General features: G+C 44.7%; 1 protein-coding gene across 5 annotated transcripts in view; it reads right to left on the bottom strand.

The window, feature by feature from the left end:
* The window catches only part of DIP2B (disco interacting protein 2 homolog B), a 261,827-nt gene that overhangs the window by 10,405 nt on the left and 237,242 nt on the right, over positions 1-14,180 (bottom strand). For all 5 annotated transcript variants that reach the window (XM_030939864.1, XM_030939863.1, XM_010385341.2 and 2 more), the window contains 7 exons: positions 12,026-12,135; positions 11,156-11,286; positions 7,975-8,143; positions 6,982-7,152; positions 5,006-5,067; positions 4,069-4,126; positions 2,117-2,191 (listed from right to left, as the gene is read on the bottom strand). In XM_030939864.1, coding sequence (XP_030795724.1) covers positions 2,117-2,191; positions 4,069-4,126; positions 5,006-5,067; positions 6,982-7,152; positions 7,975-8,143; positions 11,156-11,286; positions 12,026-12,135 — 776 coding nt within the window. The remainder of the gene's footprint in view (positions 1-2,116; positions 2,192-4,068; positions 4,127-5,005; positions 5,068-6,981; positions 7,153-7,974; positions 8,144-11,155; positions 11,287-12,025; positions 12,136-14,180) is intronic.

Raw genomic sequence — 14,180 nt, forward strand, 5'->3', positions numbered from 1 at the left:
GAGAATCATTATGTGACAAACACTGTTCCATGTACATTACAGATACAGGCGTTAATACATTTAATTGTATAATGATTCTACTCAGGAGGTGAGGTAGGTGCTACTATTAACATTTAAAACTTTTTAAAATAGGCTGGGCGTGGTGGCTCACGCTTGTAAACCCAGCACTTTGGGAGGCCAAGGTGGGTGGATCACTTGAGGTCAGGAGTTCAAGACCAGCCTGGCCAACATGGTGAAACCCCATCTCTACTAAAAATACAAAATTAGCCAGGCATGGTGGTGTACGCCTGTAATCCCAGCTACACAGGAGGCTGAGGCAGGAGAATTACTTGAACCAGGGAGACGGAGGTTGCAGGGAGCCAAGATGGCACCACTGCATTACAGCCTGGGTGACAGAGCAATACCCTGTCTCAGAAAAAAAAAAATTTTTTTTTTTTTTTTTGAGACGGAGTCTCGCTCTGTCGCCCAGGCTGGAGTGCAGTGGCATGATCTCGGCTCACTGCAAGCTCCGCCTCCCGGGTTTACGCCATTCTCCTGCCTCAGCCTCCCGAGTAGCTGGGACTACAGGTGCCCGCCACCTCGCCTGGCTAGTTTTTTTTTTTTGTATTTTTTAGTAGAGATGGGGTTTCACCGTGTTAGCCAGGATGGTCTCGATCTTCTGACCTCATGATCCGCCCGTCTCAGCCCCACAAAGTGCTGGGATTACAGGCTTGAGCCACCAGGCCCGGCCAAAAAAATTTTTTTGAAGTAGAGACAGGGTCTTTGCTATGCTGCCCAGCTGGCCTCAAACTCCTGGCCTCAAAGTAGAGTGGCCTCAAACTTCTGCTTTAGCCTCCCAAAGTGTTGGGATTACAGGCATGAGCCACTGCACGCTGGACGGTGCTATTATTATTACTATTATTATTATTTTTGAGAGTCTTGCTCTGTTGCCAGGCTGGAGTGCAGTGGTGCAGTCTCGACTCACTGCAACCTCCGCTTCCCAGGTTCAAGCCTCAGCCTCCTGAGTAGCTGGGACTATGGGCACACGCCACCACACCCAGCTAATTTTTGTATTTTTAGTAGAGACTGGGTTTCCTCATGTTGGCCAGGATGGTCTTGATTTCTTGACCTCGTGGTCTGCCCGCCTCGGCTTCCCAAAGTGCTGGGATCACAGGCGTGAGCCACTGTGCCTGGCCACCAGTGCTATTATTATTTATGGATGAGGAAACTGAGGCCCCGAGAGATTAACCTGTCCAATACTGAGAAGCTTGTAAGTGGCAGAGCCCAGGTCATCTGGCTCCTGCACTTACAGTACTCCTCTCATTCAGCTACGTAATGAAATATCAGCATCCTTCAAAGATTTGGGGAGGCTGGGCATGGGGGCTCATGCCTGTAATCCTAGTATTTTGGGAGACTGAGGTGGGCGGATCACCTGAGCTCATGAGTTCAAAACCAGCCTGGACAACATAGTAAAACCCTATCTACTAAAAATACAAAAAGTTAGCCAGACATGGTGGCACGTGCCTGCAGTCCCAGCTACTTGGAAGGATGAGGCACAAGAATCACTCCTCCCAGGAGGCGGAGGTTGCAGTGAGCCCAGCCTGGGCGACAGAGTGAGACTCTGTCTCAAAAAAACAAAAACAAAGATTTGGGGGAAGAAAAATTAACTATTTTATATAGTTAATTTTTATATACTTATATATAAGTAATATCTATTTATATGTAAATATTTTTTGTTAAAGGGCTGGGCCTATATTTTTTTTTAATGCAAACATGGATACATTTTAGAATACAATATAACATCTGACTGACCTTAAAAATTTGTAAATATGTGACTCCTTTCAGTTTCATACCTTAATAGATGGGAACATGTAGGATTTGCTCACTTTCCTTTCTAGCTAAGGGCATGTCAGTGGACAAATCTGGCACTATTTCCAGTTTGGGTGCCTAAATCTTCCCTGGATCCCAGTTTCAATCTCCCTCTTCTGTCAGTTTCAGTCTCATGCCTTACAGAAAAAAATTAACTCCATTCACAACAGGGGAAAGCTAAAGCCACAGTTTTACTGATTTCTAAAATGTGAACCCTAGAGATTTTTACTGCTGACTTTTCAGAGTAAAAATGAAAATTATTACAAACCTCTCCAAGGTGAGAGTCTCCAACCGGCCCTTTGGTCTCAGGATTAACAATAACCACTTTCACTCCAGGTAAAATCTAAGAATCAAAGGGAAAATACAAAGATTGGGTTCAGTGAAATCTAATGACCTCCAGGAAACACACAGTTAGTTACCTGCCGGAGAGGTGGGCGAGGCACACAGGGTGGGAGCCAGCTGCAACGGTATCACAGCAGCTACCCTGAGGGGACCATGGCAGAGACCTTGTGTTTTGCTCTCACTGAACCTTCCTAGTTCACTGAAGACCAAAGGTCTAATAAAACTCAGCCTCAAAAATAAAATGGGAGCCAGTTTGCCATCTCTTCAAAGGGATGAGAAACTGCAGATCGGGACCTTCACAGTGGAATTTGTAGAATAACCTTTCCTTTCTCATGCTCTTTCTCATTCACTGGAATGATGGCAGTGAAACCCTTTAAAACAGAAAAGGCAGCAGGCAGGGACAGCCTGAGTGACTCTACTCCAGACTCCAGCTGGTGCTAGAGTTGGAGGAACGTGAAGAGTGAGAGAGGGCAGCAGCAGCTTTGCAGGACAGAAGGCTATCCATGACCCCAGGATCTTCCTCAGGAAGGAAAAGGAAGACACATATACTGGCTGAGGGAATGGCTCAGCCATTCTAACAAAAGAAGGGCCTCTCTGGTTACCCATATTCTGCTCCCTTCGAACTCCCTTTTTATCTTGGGTTTCTAAAGTATGAGGTTACTCAAGAAGCCCTCAATCATTATCTGGGTGCAAACATCTAAAACCTCAAGGAAGAGACGAGACAGTTCCCTTAGTCCAGGGCGGGCACAGGCTAATGCTCATGAGGCGTGCTTGGCTGCTGAGGCGAGTGAAGACGTGACAAGGCAGTGACAAAATCAGCCAAAACCCCACCCCGGCAGATGCAAACGGAGGGTGAGACTGGAGTAAGCGCCCCATGGGGAGATACACCACCAAGTAGGTTTGGCAGGGATTCTTTTTTCCCCGTCACGATTTTTTCTCTGCCCTTCAGAATTACTAGACAGGATTCTGAGGTATCATCATTATCTCGTCAAAGGGCAGAGAAATTCCCACTTGTCTTGACAATGCATGTGGGTTTCCTATCATTCTTAGTAAACTGCTTCTCACTAAATCTCTTTTGACGTTTTATAGCCTCATTCTAATCTAAGAAATCTTACTCCCACAGATGTTAACTCTCTCAAATATCTTTAATCTCATCCTCATTTTTATTTTCAACTTTAAATGCATGTGTGTCTTCCCTGACTTTAAACCACACTCCCATGTCGGCCTCTCCTAGCTTTCTCCTTGTGACATTTGTAAGACAGAACCAGGACGGGCACAGTGGCTCATGCCTGTAATCCCAGCACTTCGGGAGGCTGAGGCAGGTGATCACCTGAGGTCAGGAGTTCAAGACCAGCCTGGCCAACATGGTGAAACCCCTTCTTTACTAAAAACACAAAAATTAGCTGGACCTGGGGGCAGGTGCCTGTAATCCCAGCTACTTGGAGGCTGAGGCAAGTTCTCCTTGAACCTGGGAGGCAGAGGTTGCAGTGAGCTGAGATCACGCCCACTGCACTCTAGCCGAGTGAGACTGGTGGCAGAGTGAGACTCCATCTCCAAAAAAAAAAAAAAAACATAGAACCAGCTCTTCTATCCACCTTTCATACAATATAATGAGCACTGCATTTTGCTGGTCTGTCAACACGAATAACATATCAGTTGGACTTTTAAAAATCGATGGAAATTAAGAGAGTTCAAATTTACTATCCTTCTTATCTATGTACCCATATGAATTTGAAAGTATTAGCTAAGCTGAAATTATCTCCAGATTTCAATTAAAGCTTGCCCTGGACACTAATATATCATATGGCTTCTGGTTTCTTTAAACTGAACCACTTCTCCACACAGCCCACCTTCCCCATGGTCAACAGAACAAATTACCTTTCCAGACTCCGAGAGAAGCAAACTCTGAGGGGCGCCACGTTCCACAAGACGAACTCTGCAGAAGAACGGTATTTACTGTATATAGGGCTTTTAAGAAGAGAGGTCGCCATGTTCCTGCAGCTCAGTGCTGCCTTCCCACGACCTTTAACTTGTCTGTCTTCCTCACACTACAGCAGGGTTTCTCAAACTCAGCACTACTAACATTTTGGTCAGATAATTTTTTGTTGAAAGGGGCTATTCTGTGCATTGTAGAGTGTTTAGCAACACCTCTGGCCTCTGCCCACTAGATGTCAGTAGCAAGTCCCCCTTTTATGACAACCCAAAATGTTTCCAGACATTGTCAAATCTCCAGTGGGGTGGCAAAATCTTCCCAGGTTTCAAACTGCTGCATGAGAGAGATGCTTTACCTCTGCGGGCTAGGTCAGTGCAGTGGGGCACTCCAGATAACACACCCAGGGGAGTGGGGCTTGGGAAGAGAGGTCTTGGGGCCCTGGGCCAGTGCTCACCTTGGGACACAGCTATAATTCCCTTCTGGGCTAAGGAGGCAGGCTTTTACCCATGAGGCTCAGATAAGGTATTGTTTCAAAAACCCTACTCTGACTCATTTATCTTATCTGTCCTATTATTTTTAAACTCTTAGAGGAAAGAGACTATCCATTTTAGTTTAATTTATATCAAATGTCACAAAATACTTTTATATGGGCAATAACTATTATACGTTAATATTAAAGAACAGTGGAGCAACTGAGAGAATTAAAGCCTTCTTATAAATGTAAATCTTATGTATTAATGATAAAAACAAATCCCTTCCCTCTTCCCATTCCCCTCCTGGAAGATATGAACAAAAGGAATGAGGGAAAATGCTGGCTCTGAGGTTCCGAATTTGTTACGGTTAGGAACCAGCAGGAAAGGAGCATTCATCGATCTGTTGTACCTGTCATGTCTTAGTGATTTCAGATCCACATACACAGTAGTCGGATCAGGCCCTGAGGTTCCCTAAAGAAAGACAAATCAATGCATTGTTTAGAATTTCAATAAACTGTATGTCACATTTTCAAACGAAAACAATTTAGCCATATACATGAAAAATCCACACTCTTTTTGCCTCTCTTCCCTTGGAGAGTGGCCTCCTAGGCCCACTGCTCTCACTCTTATCATGGGGACTGTGGCAGCACTGAAATGTTTCCATGCTGAGGAGGGCTTTCATCCCTGGATTCAAAGCAGAGGTGAGACAGGTCGGCAATCCAGGGACTTGCAAAACCAATACTGGCCACAGTGACAGCAAGAGGGCTATTATGATGGGGCTCAAGGTGAAACCACCAAGACCCTTCTGAAAGAAGAAGGTCACAGAAGACCTGAAATAATCCACGCATGTGTGCTATCTTCTTTCACTCACTTTTGTCCGTGCCTATATTTGCCTTATCAAAGAGACAGGGTCTCAATCTGCCACCCAGGCTGCTGGAGTGCAGCAGTACAATCACAGCTCACTGCAGCCTCAACTTCCCGGGCTCAAGCAATCCCCCTGCCTCAGACTTCCAGGTAGCTGGGACTAGAGGCATGCACCACCAAGCCCAGCTATTTTTTTTTGCGGGTGGGTGGTGGGGGTAGGGGAGAGATGAGGTCTCAACTATGTTGCCCAGGCTGGTCTCAAACCTAAGGGCTCAAGCAATCCTCCTGCCTTGGCCTCACAAAGTACTGGGATTACAGGCATGAACACACTTGGCCCTATATTTGCTTTATTAGCTATTAATACATAAAATTAAGTCTCAGTTCTAGTCCCTTTTCTGTTATTTACCTGTCAAGAATAACATGACAAAGTTGCCATCTGGATGGAGAAGAGAATACAAGGTTATTGTTTGAAAAAAATAAAAATAAAGAGGCCGGGTGCGGTGGCTCAAGCCTGTAATCCCAGCACTTTGGGAGGCCGAGACGGGCGGATCACGAGGTCAGGAGATCGAGACCATCCTGGCTAACACGGTGAAACCCCGTCTCTACTAAAAAATACAAAAAACTAGCCGGGCGAGGTGGCGGGCGCCTGTAGTCCCAGCTACTTGGGAGGCTGAGGCAGGAGAATGGCGTAAACCCGGAGGCGGAATTTGCAGTGAGCTGAGATCCGGCCACTGCACTCCAGCCTGGGCGACAGAGCGAGACTCTGTCTCAAAAAAAAAAAAAAAAAAAAAAAAGAAAAGAAGGAAACAGAAAGAAAAAAATGGTATAGAATATAGAAACAGAAAAACAGAAGGTCAGACCGGGCACGGTGGCTCACGTCCGTAATCCCAGCACTTTGGGAGGCTGAGGTGGCTGGATCACTTGAGGTCAGGAGTTTGAGACCAGCCTGGCCAACAGGGTGAAACCCTGTCTCTACTAAAAATACAAAAAATAGCCAGGCGTGGTGGTGCACGCCTGTAACCCCAGCTACTCGGGAGGCTGAGGTGAGAGAACCGCTTGAACCCAGGAGGCGAAGGTTGCAGTGAACTGAGATTGCGCCACTGCACTCCAGCTGGGTGACAGAGCAAGGCTCCATCTCAAATAAAAAAAAAAAAGAAAAAGGAAAAACAGGTCAGATACAAGTGAAATCCAAATAGGACTCAAATCTTTGTAACTCATCATCATGACCACACGACAGTGACTCAAATAAACACGAACACTGCACTGGCTGCTAGCACTGTTCCAAGAGCTCTGAGCTGGTAGCTCAGTGATTGTGCAGAGCTGCCTGGGGAAGCACAGTACTGCTACCTTCACTTTACAGGTGAGCAAAATGAGACACAAAGAAATCGAGATTAAAAAGCCCAAAGTTCTAAAACAAGTAAGCGTGGCGAGGCTCAAGCCCAGGCAGCCTGGCTCCAAAGCCCATGCTCTGGGATACTCCACATTCCTCTCCTGTTTTTGAGCAGATTTCATGAGGGTCACCTGTAAACATATTGCTACATTGACTCTTGATCCAAAAGTGGTGCTGACAGCCCGCGGGGACAGCCCGATGTCTTTGAAGAGCTTGGAGAAGGACTGCTGGAGTGCAACGCGGGGCCGCTCCTCCGCCACCACCACACAGGTCCGGACACAGGAGAGGTTGATCCCTCTGGTCTGCAAGACACCATTATATGGGAGTCAAGTCAGTAGGATCATAAAATAACTGAACAGGTAAGGCCACTGTTCTAGCTCCTTGGTCAGGAAAAGCCAAGCAATTGTGTATTCTCACCTCAGGCATACACAGGAAAGCAGCTTTCAGAAAAGAAGAAACGGCCAAGGCATCGCATTAAAATCACTGTCTGCTGGTAAATTCACTCATTCTCTAGTTCTTCCCTCTTTCTTCTAAAAATCTAAGGCTCTTCAGCAGTACGTTTTTATCCCTCCTCATTTCTGTACCTTAGATGTCCCCATATTTGATGGGACTGAGAGAAAAATTAATCTAGAACTCTGGCGATCTAATCTCTTGTCTCTATGCATTCCAAAGATCATATTTTTCTATCAAAGAAAATTCAGTATTTTCTGACTTTCTCATATGCCAGTCAGACAGATCATCATTCGACACACACATGAATGAATCAGTTACCCTTATCTTTGGGGATATTCTGAATTAATATTTTGAGGTTTCAAATTCTATTAGGAAAAGTATTGGAAGCCACAGTTCCCTTTTATGTTTACATAGTCTTTCCAGTTAGCCTCCCAACCAGTTCCCCCTTCTTGTCCACAAAGTAAGAATCATATTAAACTGTGAAAGAGTGCACTAAATTAGGAAGGTGGAAGAGATAAACTTGCCAAGGTTTACAATACACCCTTTTTAAACTGAGTGACTTGAAAAAGGCAAGCAAACATGTCTATTAGGCCCTGCTCTGGCCCTGTTACGTCTTGGCTCGTTTCTTCAAAACCTTTTGGGACTGGCCACCTGCTGGAGCTGCTTCTTACCTTTAGCACTTCCACTTGGTTGCCAAGTCCTTTGGTGCAGAGCTCCATCACTGAATAGGAGCAGAAAGTGTCCCTTATTTTGTACTGGTTGACCGTGGCGAGCCAGAGGAAAAGGTTGTTCTCTAACTCCATAGGAGGAATTAAGACAGACTGGTGGCCTGAATAGACGCTGCAGTGAAATAGACAACAGCTGGAATCATCAGTTCATCCTTGACACCTGATACTTCAGAACCCCACCAATTCCACAGATATTTACCGAGTGTAAAGGACAGTATAGGGACATATGAGATGTAAAGCTCTAAGAATCAGTCTTGTTCCTATACAACTCGCAAGCGGAGCAACTATGAAATAAAGCAGACTGTGGTAGGTTGCTTCAGTCTACATAACATTCTTACAACTGCCCTCAAGCTAATTAATATGGTCAAGATGATACTAAATATTCTGGAAAGGTAATTCCTAATAACTAATCTTTAAAACCCCGATGGAGTAGCATTTTTTCCTCTTTTTCTTCAGAAACCTTACGTGTGGACTGGATTTTATTCCTATGGTTTCTTTTAAAGATGTTAATAACCATTTTATTGATGCTCTGAATATGAGATGTGAATCAAGAACATTGAGATCACAGAATAAACAGCAATTCATTCAAGCTCGATAAACCAGAGTGGGGGAGTGGTAGTGCTTCACTGAGCTGGTGACACTTGAGCTGGAGCTTGAAGAATGAATGTGAATTTGACAGTGGCCAGAAGAAGTGGGGACAGTAGTGAGGGTGTTCTAGGCAGAGGAACAACATATACAAAGGCTGATAAGTACAGCATATTTGAAGCCATCAAAAATATTATTAGTATTCAAGTGGCCAGGCACAGTGGCTTATGCCTGTAATCCCAGTACTCTGGGAGGCCATGATGGGAGGATCGCTGGAGCCCAGAAGTTGAAGACCAGCCTGGGTAATAAAGCAAAACTCATGCCTCTACAAAACAGTTTTTTTAACAATTAGCCAGGCGTGGTGGCACACAACTATAGTCCCAGCTACTTGGGAGGCTGAGGTGGGAGGATCACTTGAGCCCGAGAGGCTGCAGTGAGCTGTGACTGTGCCACTGCACTTCAGACTGGGCGACAGATTGAGACCCTGTCTCCTAAAAAAAAAAAAAAGAGAGAGTATTCAACTGAAATCCTAGCACACAGGGTGCACGGAGGAGTAAGGCCAGAAGGGCTAAGGCCAAACTGTGACAGGGCTTAACCATTATATGAAGGAGTTTAGACTTCACCTAGCAGGCAGTCATTGCAACTTTAAGTTGGGGCAACACTGACAATATGGACATATGGAGTAGGGATTGGTGATACGAGCCACTGAAAGTTGAGAGACAGGAGAGGCTGCAATAGTTCAGGTGAGAGGTGATACAGGCTTGAACCCAACAGTGTAGCCCAGGATGAAAAAGAAGGAATGAGGCTGGGCGTGGTGGCTCACTTTGGGAGGTCAAGGTAGGTGGACTGCCTGAGTCCAGGAGTTCGAGACCAGCCTGGGCAACATGGCAAAATGCTGTCTCTACTAAAAAATGGTGTGCACCTGTACTCCCAGCTACTCAGGAGGCTGAGGTGGAAGGATCGCTTGAGCTTGGGAGGTGGAGGTTGCAGTGAGCTGAGACTGCACCACTGCACTCCAGCCTGGGCAACAGAGCAAGACACTGACTCAAAAAAAAAAAAAAAAACAAAACAGTGGCTGTTTTGACCACACGACAGTGTGGTCAAACAAAATAAAACAAAACAAAAATAAAACAAAACAAAAAACAGAAAAAAAAAAAAGAAAGAAAAAGAAAGAAAGAGAAAAAAGGACAGAAAGGAAATATGGATCCTCATATCCATATTCAGTCCATCAATAGGAAGAACTATCAACACAATAGTTTTTTTTTTTTTTTAGAAAAAAAAAAAAAAGGAAGGAACAGGGTTCCTATCATGTCTCTTCTATAGCCACAAAGCTTAAACTCTTGGCTCATACAAAATGGCAGTGATTTTATGCCTAAACCTGTTTACAGATCAGAATCACTAGAAGCTCAGGAATCCTATATTTCAAAATACTGGTGGTGTGGTCACCACCTCTGGAGATGAAGATTAATAAGTCTTGGGGAGTCCCATTAATTTTTGTTAAAAGACCCCCAGGTGATTCTTTTTTTTTTTTTTTTTTTTTTTTTTGAGGCGGAGTCTCGCTCTGTCGCCCGGACTGGAGTGCAGTGGCCAGATCTCAGCTCACTGCAAGCTCTGCCTCCCGGGTTTATGCCATTCTTCTGCCTCAGCCTCCCGAGTAGCTGGGACTACAGGCGCCCGCCACCTCGCCCAGCTAGTTTTTGTATTTTTAGTAGAGACGGGGTTTCACCGTGTTAGCCAGGATGGTCTCGATCTCCTGACCTCGTGATCCACCCGTCTCGGCCTCCCAAAGTGCTGGGATTACAGGCTTGAGCCACCGCGCCCGGCCACCCCCAGGTGATTCTTATATACATATAGGTGTAGAACAACCAAGCCAAAGGACATACATTTGATTAGACACAAGACATGAAGATAAATAATCTGAAGATAAGACCCATGTTTCTAGTGTGGGCCCCTACATGGATGACCCTACCCTAACAAAGAAAGAACAGGAGGAGAACGTTGAGCTGCAGGCATCTATGAAGCATTCATGATGTACACCAAGGAGATGAAAATGCAGGTCTGAGATGAGGTTCTCTGGGGGAGTGGTGAGAGGAGCTGGGATCTGTATTCTGCAAGGAGCAACTTGGCCAGGGCAAATGTGCTACTTTCCATCCACATGCTGTCATCCCATCCCACTGTGCTCCTTCCTGCCAAGCCTAGGGGGTACATGCTGGCTGTCAAAGCATGACATATTTCACCTGAGAATCATCGTTCTACTTGGCTTTGCTTCTAAAGCAAAGCTTACATGGTGGAGAAGAGAGCAAGTAACAGGATCACTGCCATTTTGTACGAAGAATAAAATTAACAGAAAATAACAAAGGGAATACAGACAAAACTGTTTGTAAACAAACTTCACAGACACAGTAGATCCATAAATTCTGAAAACACTAGCATTTTACTGAAACTTTACCAAATTAAGGGAGCAAAGGAAAGGATGAGATGGTCATGGCCATAAAGTATACCCCCACACATTCTGTCTCCTTGGCTTTTCCATCCCTACCTGCAGAGACACCAGAGCGCGAAGCCAAGTCCACAGTAAGGGTCAAGGCAGATGGCGATCTGCCGAGAAGAGTACAACTCGCACTGGAGCTTGATGGCTCGACACAGAGCGTTCACTGCAGAGTGGGACATCTGCAAAGTATGGAAAATGGAACAGGCTGGAACTGTCTTCCCACAGGCAGCAGAACAGCTCTGACGACAGCTTTGAGGAGTTTCAATTCCCTAAACTCCTCAAAACAATGTATAATTTTTAGTGCTTCAAAGCCTAACCTAAGTCTCCATTAAGGGAACATATTTCTGTTCATTAGTTAATAATAATTTCTTTTTTTTTTTAAAGATGGAGTTTCGCTCCTGTTGTCCAGGTTGTGGTGCAATGGCACGATCTCAGCTCACCGCAACCTCAGCCTCCCAAGTAGCTGGGATTACAGACATGCACCACCATGCCCAGCTAATTTTCTATTTTTAGTAGAGAAGAGGTTTTCCATGTTGTTCAGGCTGGTCTCGAACTCCAGACTTCATGTGATCTGCCCGCCTTGGCCTCCGAAGGAGCTGGGATAACAGGCGTGAGCCACTGTGCCCAATCTAATACTGAATTTTATGATATCTAAATATCAGATTTCATACATATTTTAACAAACTCTTTTTATCTCTCAGCTTCAATGCTAGGTACAGACACTTAATAATACAAATTCCTTGTGATAACTCATTCCAGAGGAGCCAATGCCTTTATTTAAATAGAGCAGCGACCCTTGATCCTCACTCTGCCTACCGGTCTCTGGTACAACCACTTAGCCTCTGTGTCTAAAGTTTCTGGGGCAGTGGTCATCTCTGTTTTTTGGCAGACGTGGCATTTTTCTAGCATGCAGCTTACCTTCACTCCTGTAAGCATGCCAGTTGTGGAGACACTAAAATCAAGATATGCCAACATCTCAGGAGTGGGTGGTTTGTACAGCTGAGGTAACCTTTTCCTGGGTAAATCATCTGCCATGAAAAGAAAAAAACCTGATGTCAATCCAACATGGGGGAACATGAAAATTATTGCTCTTCAACTGGTTTTCTGTGGGTTTGCTGTGGCCAAATTTAGCTTCGGGGATTTGCTAAAGCTTAGGCTTCTCATATTTAACCAAGTAGCTCACATATGTCATTCTTAGAGGTGGGCTGGGGTTGAGGACAACACTAGACAACACAGGCAAGCAAATCTACATCAGGTAAATGTATCTGCTAGCAGCTTAGTAAGGGGAAATAGAACACAGTAGGAAGCAGACTGCTGTTCAAATGCCAGCTCTACTATCAGCTATGTGACCCTGGAGTTATTTCACCTCTTTGTGGCTGTTTTCTTCTTCTCTAAAACGAATCTCTAAAATAATACCTACCCTCATAGAACTGTTGGGAATTTAATTCACATAAAGCACTTTTAAAGCAACTGACTGAAGAAATGCTTAAAAAGCATTAGCTGTTATACTGGTTTCAAGTTAAAGTTCATTATTTATACTTTAGTATGTGTTATATTAATCATGTATGGATTTAAAAGTTGGAAAGTATTTCTCTAAGTTAACTTAGCAGATTTTTTTTTTTCTAAAGACAAGAGTCTTGCTCTATTGCCCAGGTGGGAATACAGTGGCTTGATCTTGGGTCACTACAACCTCCATCTGCTGGGCTCAAATGATCCTCCCACCTCAGCCTCCTGAGTAGCTGGGACTACAGGTCTATGCCACCATGCCTAGCTAAATTAAAAAAAATTTTTGTTTTTCATAGCGGTGAGGTCTCACTATATTGCCCAGGCTAGTCTCCAACTCCTGAGCTCATATGATCCTCCTGCCTCAGCCTCCCAAAGTGCTGGCATTACAAGCATGAGCCATGGCGCCTGGTTAAGTTGGCAGAATTTTAAGAATAGTAATCTATCTGGGTGCAGTGACTCAGGCCTATAGTCCCAGCTATTTGGGAGGCTGAGGCAGGAGGATTGTGTGAACCCAGGAGTTTGAGACTAACCTGGGCAACATATCAAGATCATGTCTCTTTAAAAAATAAAAATAAAAATAAAAATGGTGGCTAGGCACAGTGGCTCACACTTGTAATCCTAGCACTTTGGGAGGCTGAGGCAGGTGGATCACTTTGAGGACGGGGGTTCGAGACCAGCCTGGCCAACATGGCGACCCCTGTCTCTACTAAAAATACAAAAATTAGCCAGGCATGGTGGTTCATACCTGTAATCCCAGCTACTCGGGAGGCTGAGGCAGGAGAATCCCTTGAACTTGGGAGGTGGAGGTTGCAGTGAGCCGAGATCGCGTCCCTACACTGCAGCCTGGGTGACAGAGTGAGGGCTCTGTCTCCAAAAGAGAATGGTAGCCAAGAACTGGTAATTCGCTGCTTTCACTCATTTATGATACCTCCTCTACTTCCCCCCATGTGCTTTATAAGTATGCTAAAACCAGGGATGTCAAAGATGTCCTCCAGCCATACCTCTTCAATGGCTCCAGCCATACCTCTTCAATGGCTCCTTTGGCTTTCTGGATCAAGAAGGACGTCTCTGTGAGTTTTAAATCACCAAATCACAGGGCACCCATTTCTGGTCAAATGAAAGACTATCACCTTTGACCTCCCTTTGTGCAGGGAAGGGTCACTCATATGACCACTCAAGTGCCTAAGGAAACCTTCCTGTTGTGATTCAGCCCATTAACCATAGATCTACCAGCATCATTAACACCAACACAATCCATTTGTGATACATATATGTATACAACGTGCTTCTATCCTTCAGTAATAAATATTTTAAAAACCCAGTTCGGCATCTGGTACACAATAACCACAAATACATGTCATTCCTGCATTTGAATCCAGAGGTTTTTTTTTTAAAAAAAAGGGTAGGGAGGACATTAATGGTTAAGAGGCTGGGAATGGAGCCAAACTGGCTGGATTTGAATTTCAGTTCTGCTGCTTATTTAACTTCCCTCAGTTTTCTAATCTGCAAAATGAGGATAAAAATAACAACTTATAGGGTAAGGATAAAAGTATATAACACATTAAAT

The sequence above is a fragment of the Rhinopithecus roxellana genome, chromosome 10 (genome assembly GCF_007565055.1).
Source record: "Rhinopithecus roxellana isolate Shanxi Qingling chromosome 10, ASM756505v1, whole genome shotgun sequence".
Lineage (NCBI taxonomy): Eukaryota > Metazoa > Chordata > Mammalia > Primates > Cercopithecidae > Rhinopithecus > Rhinopithecus roxellana.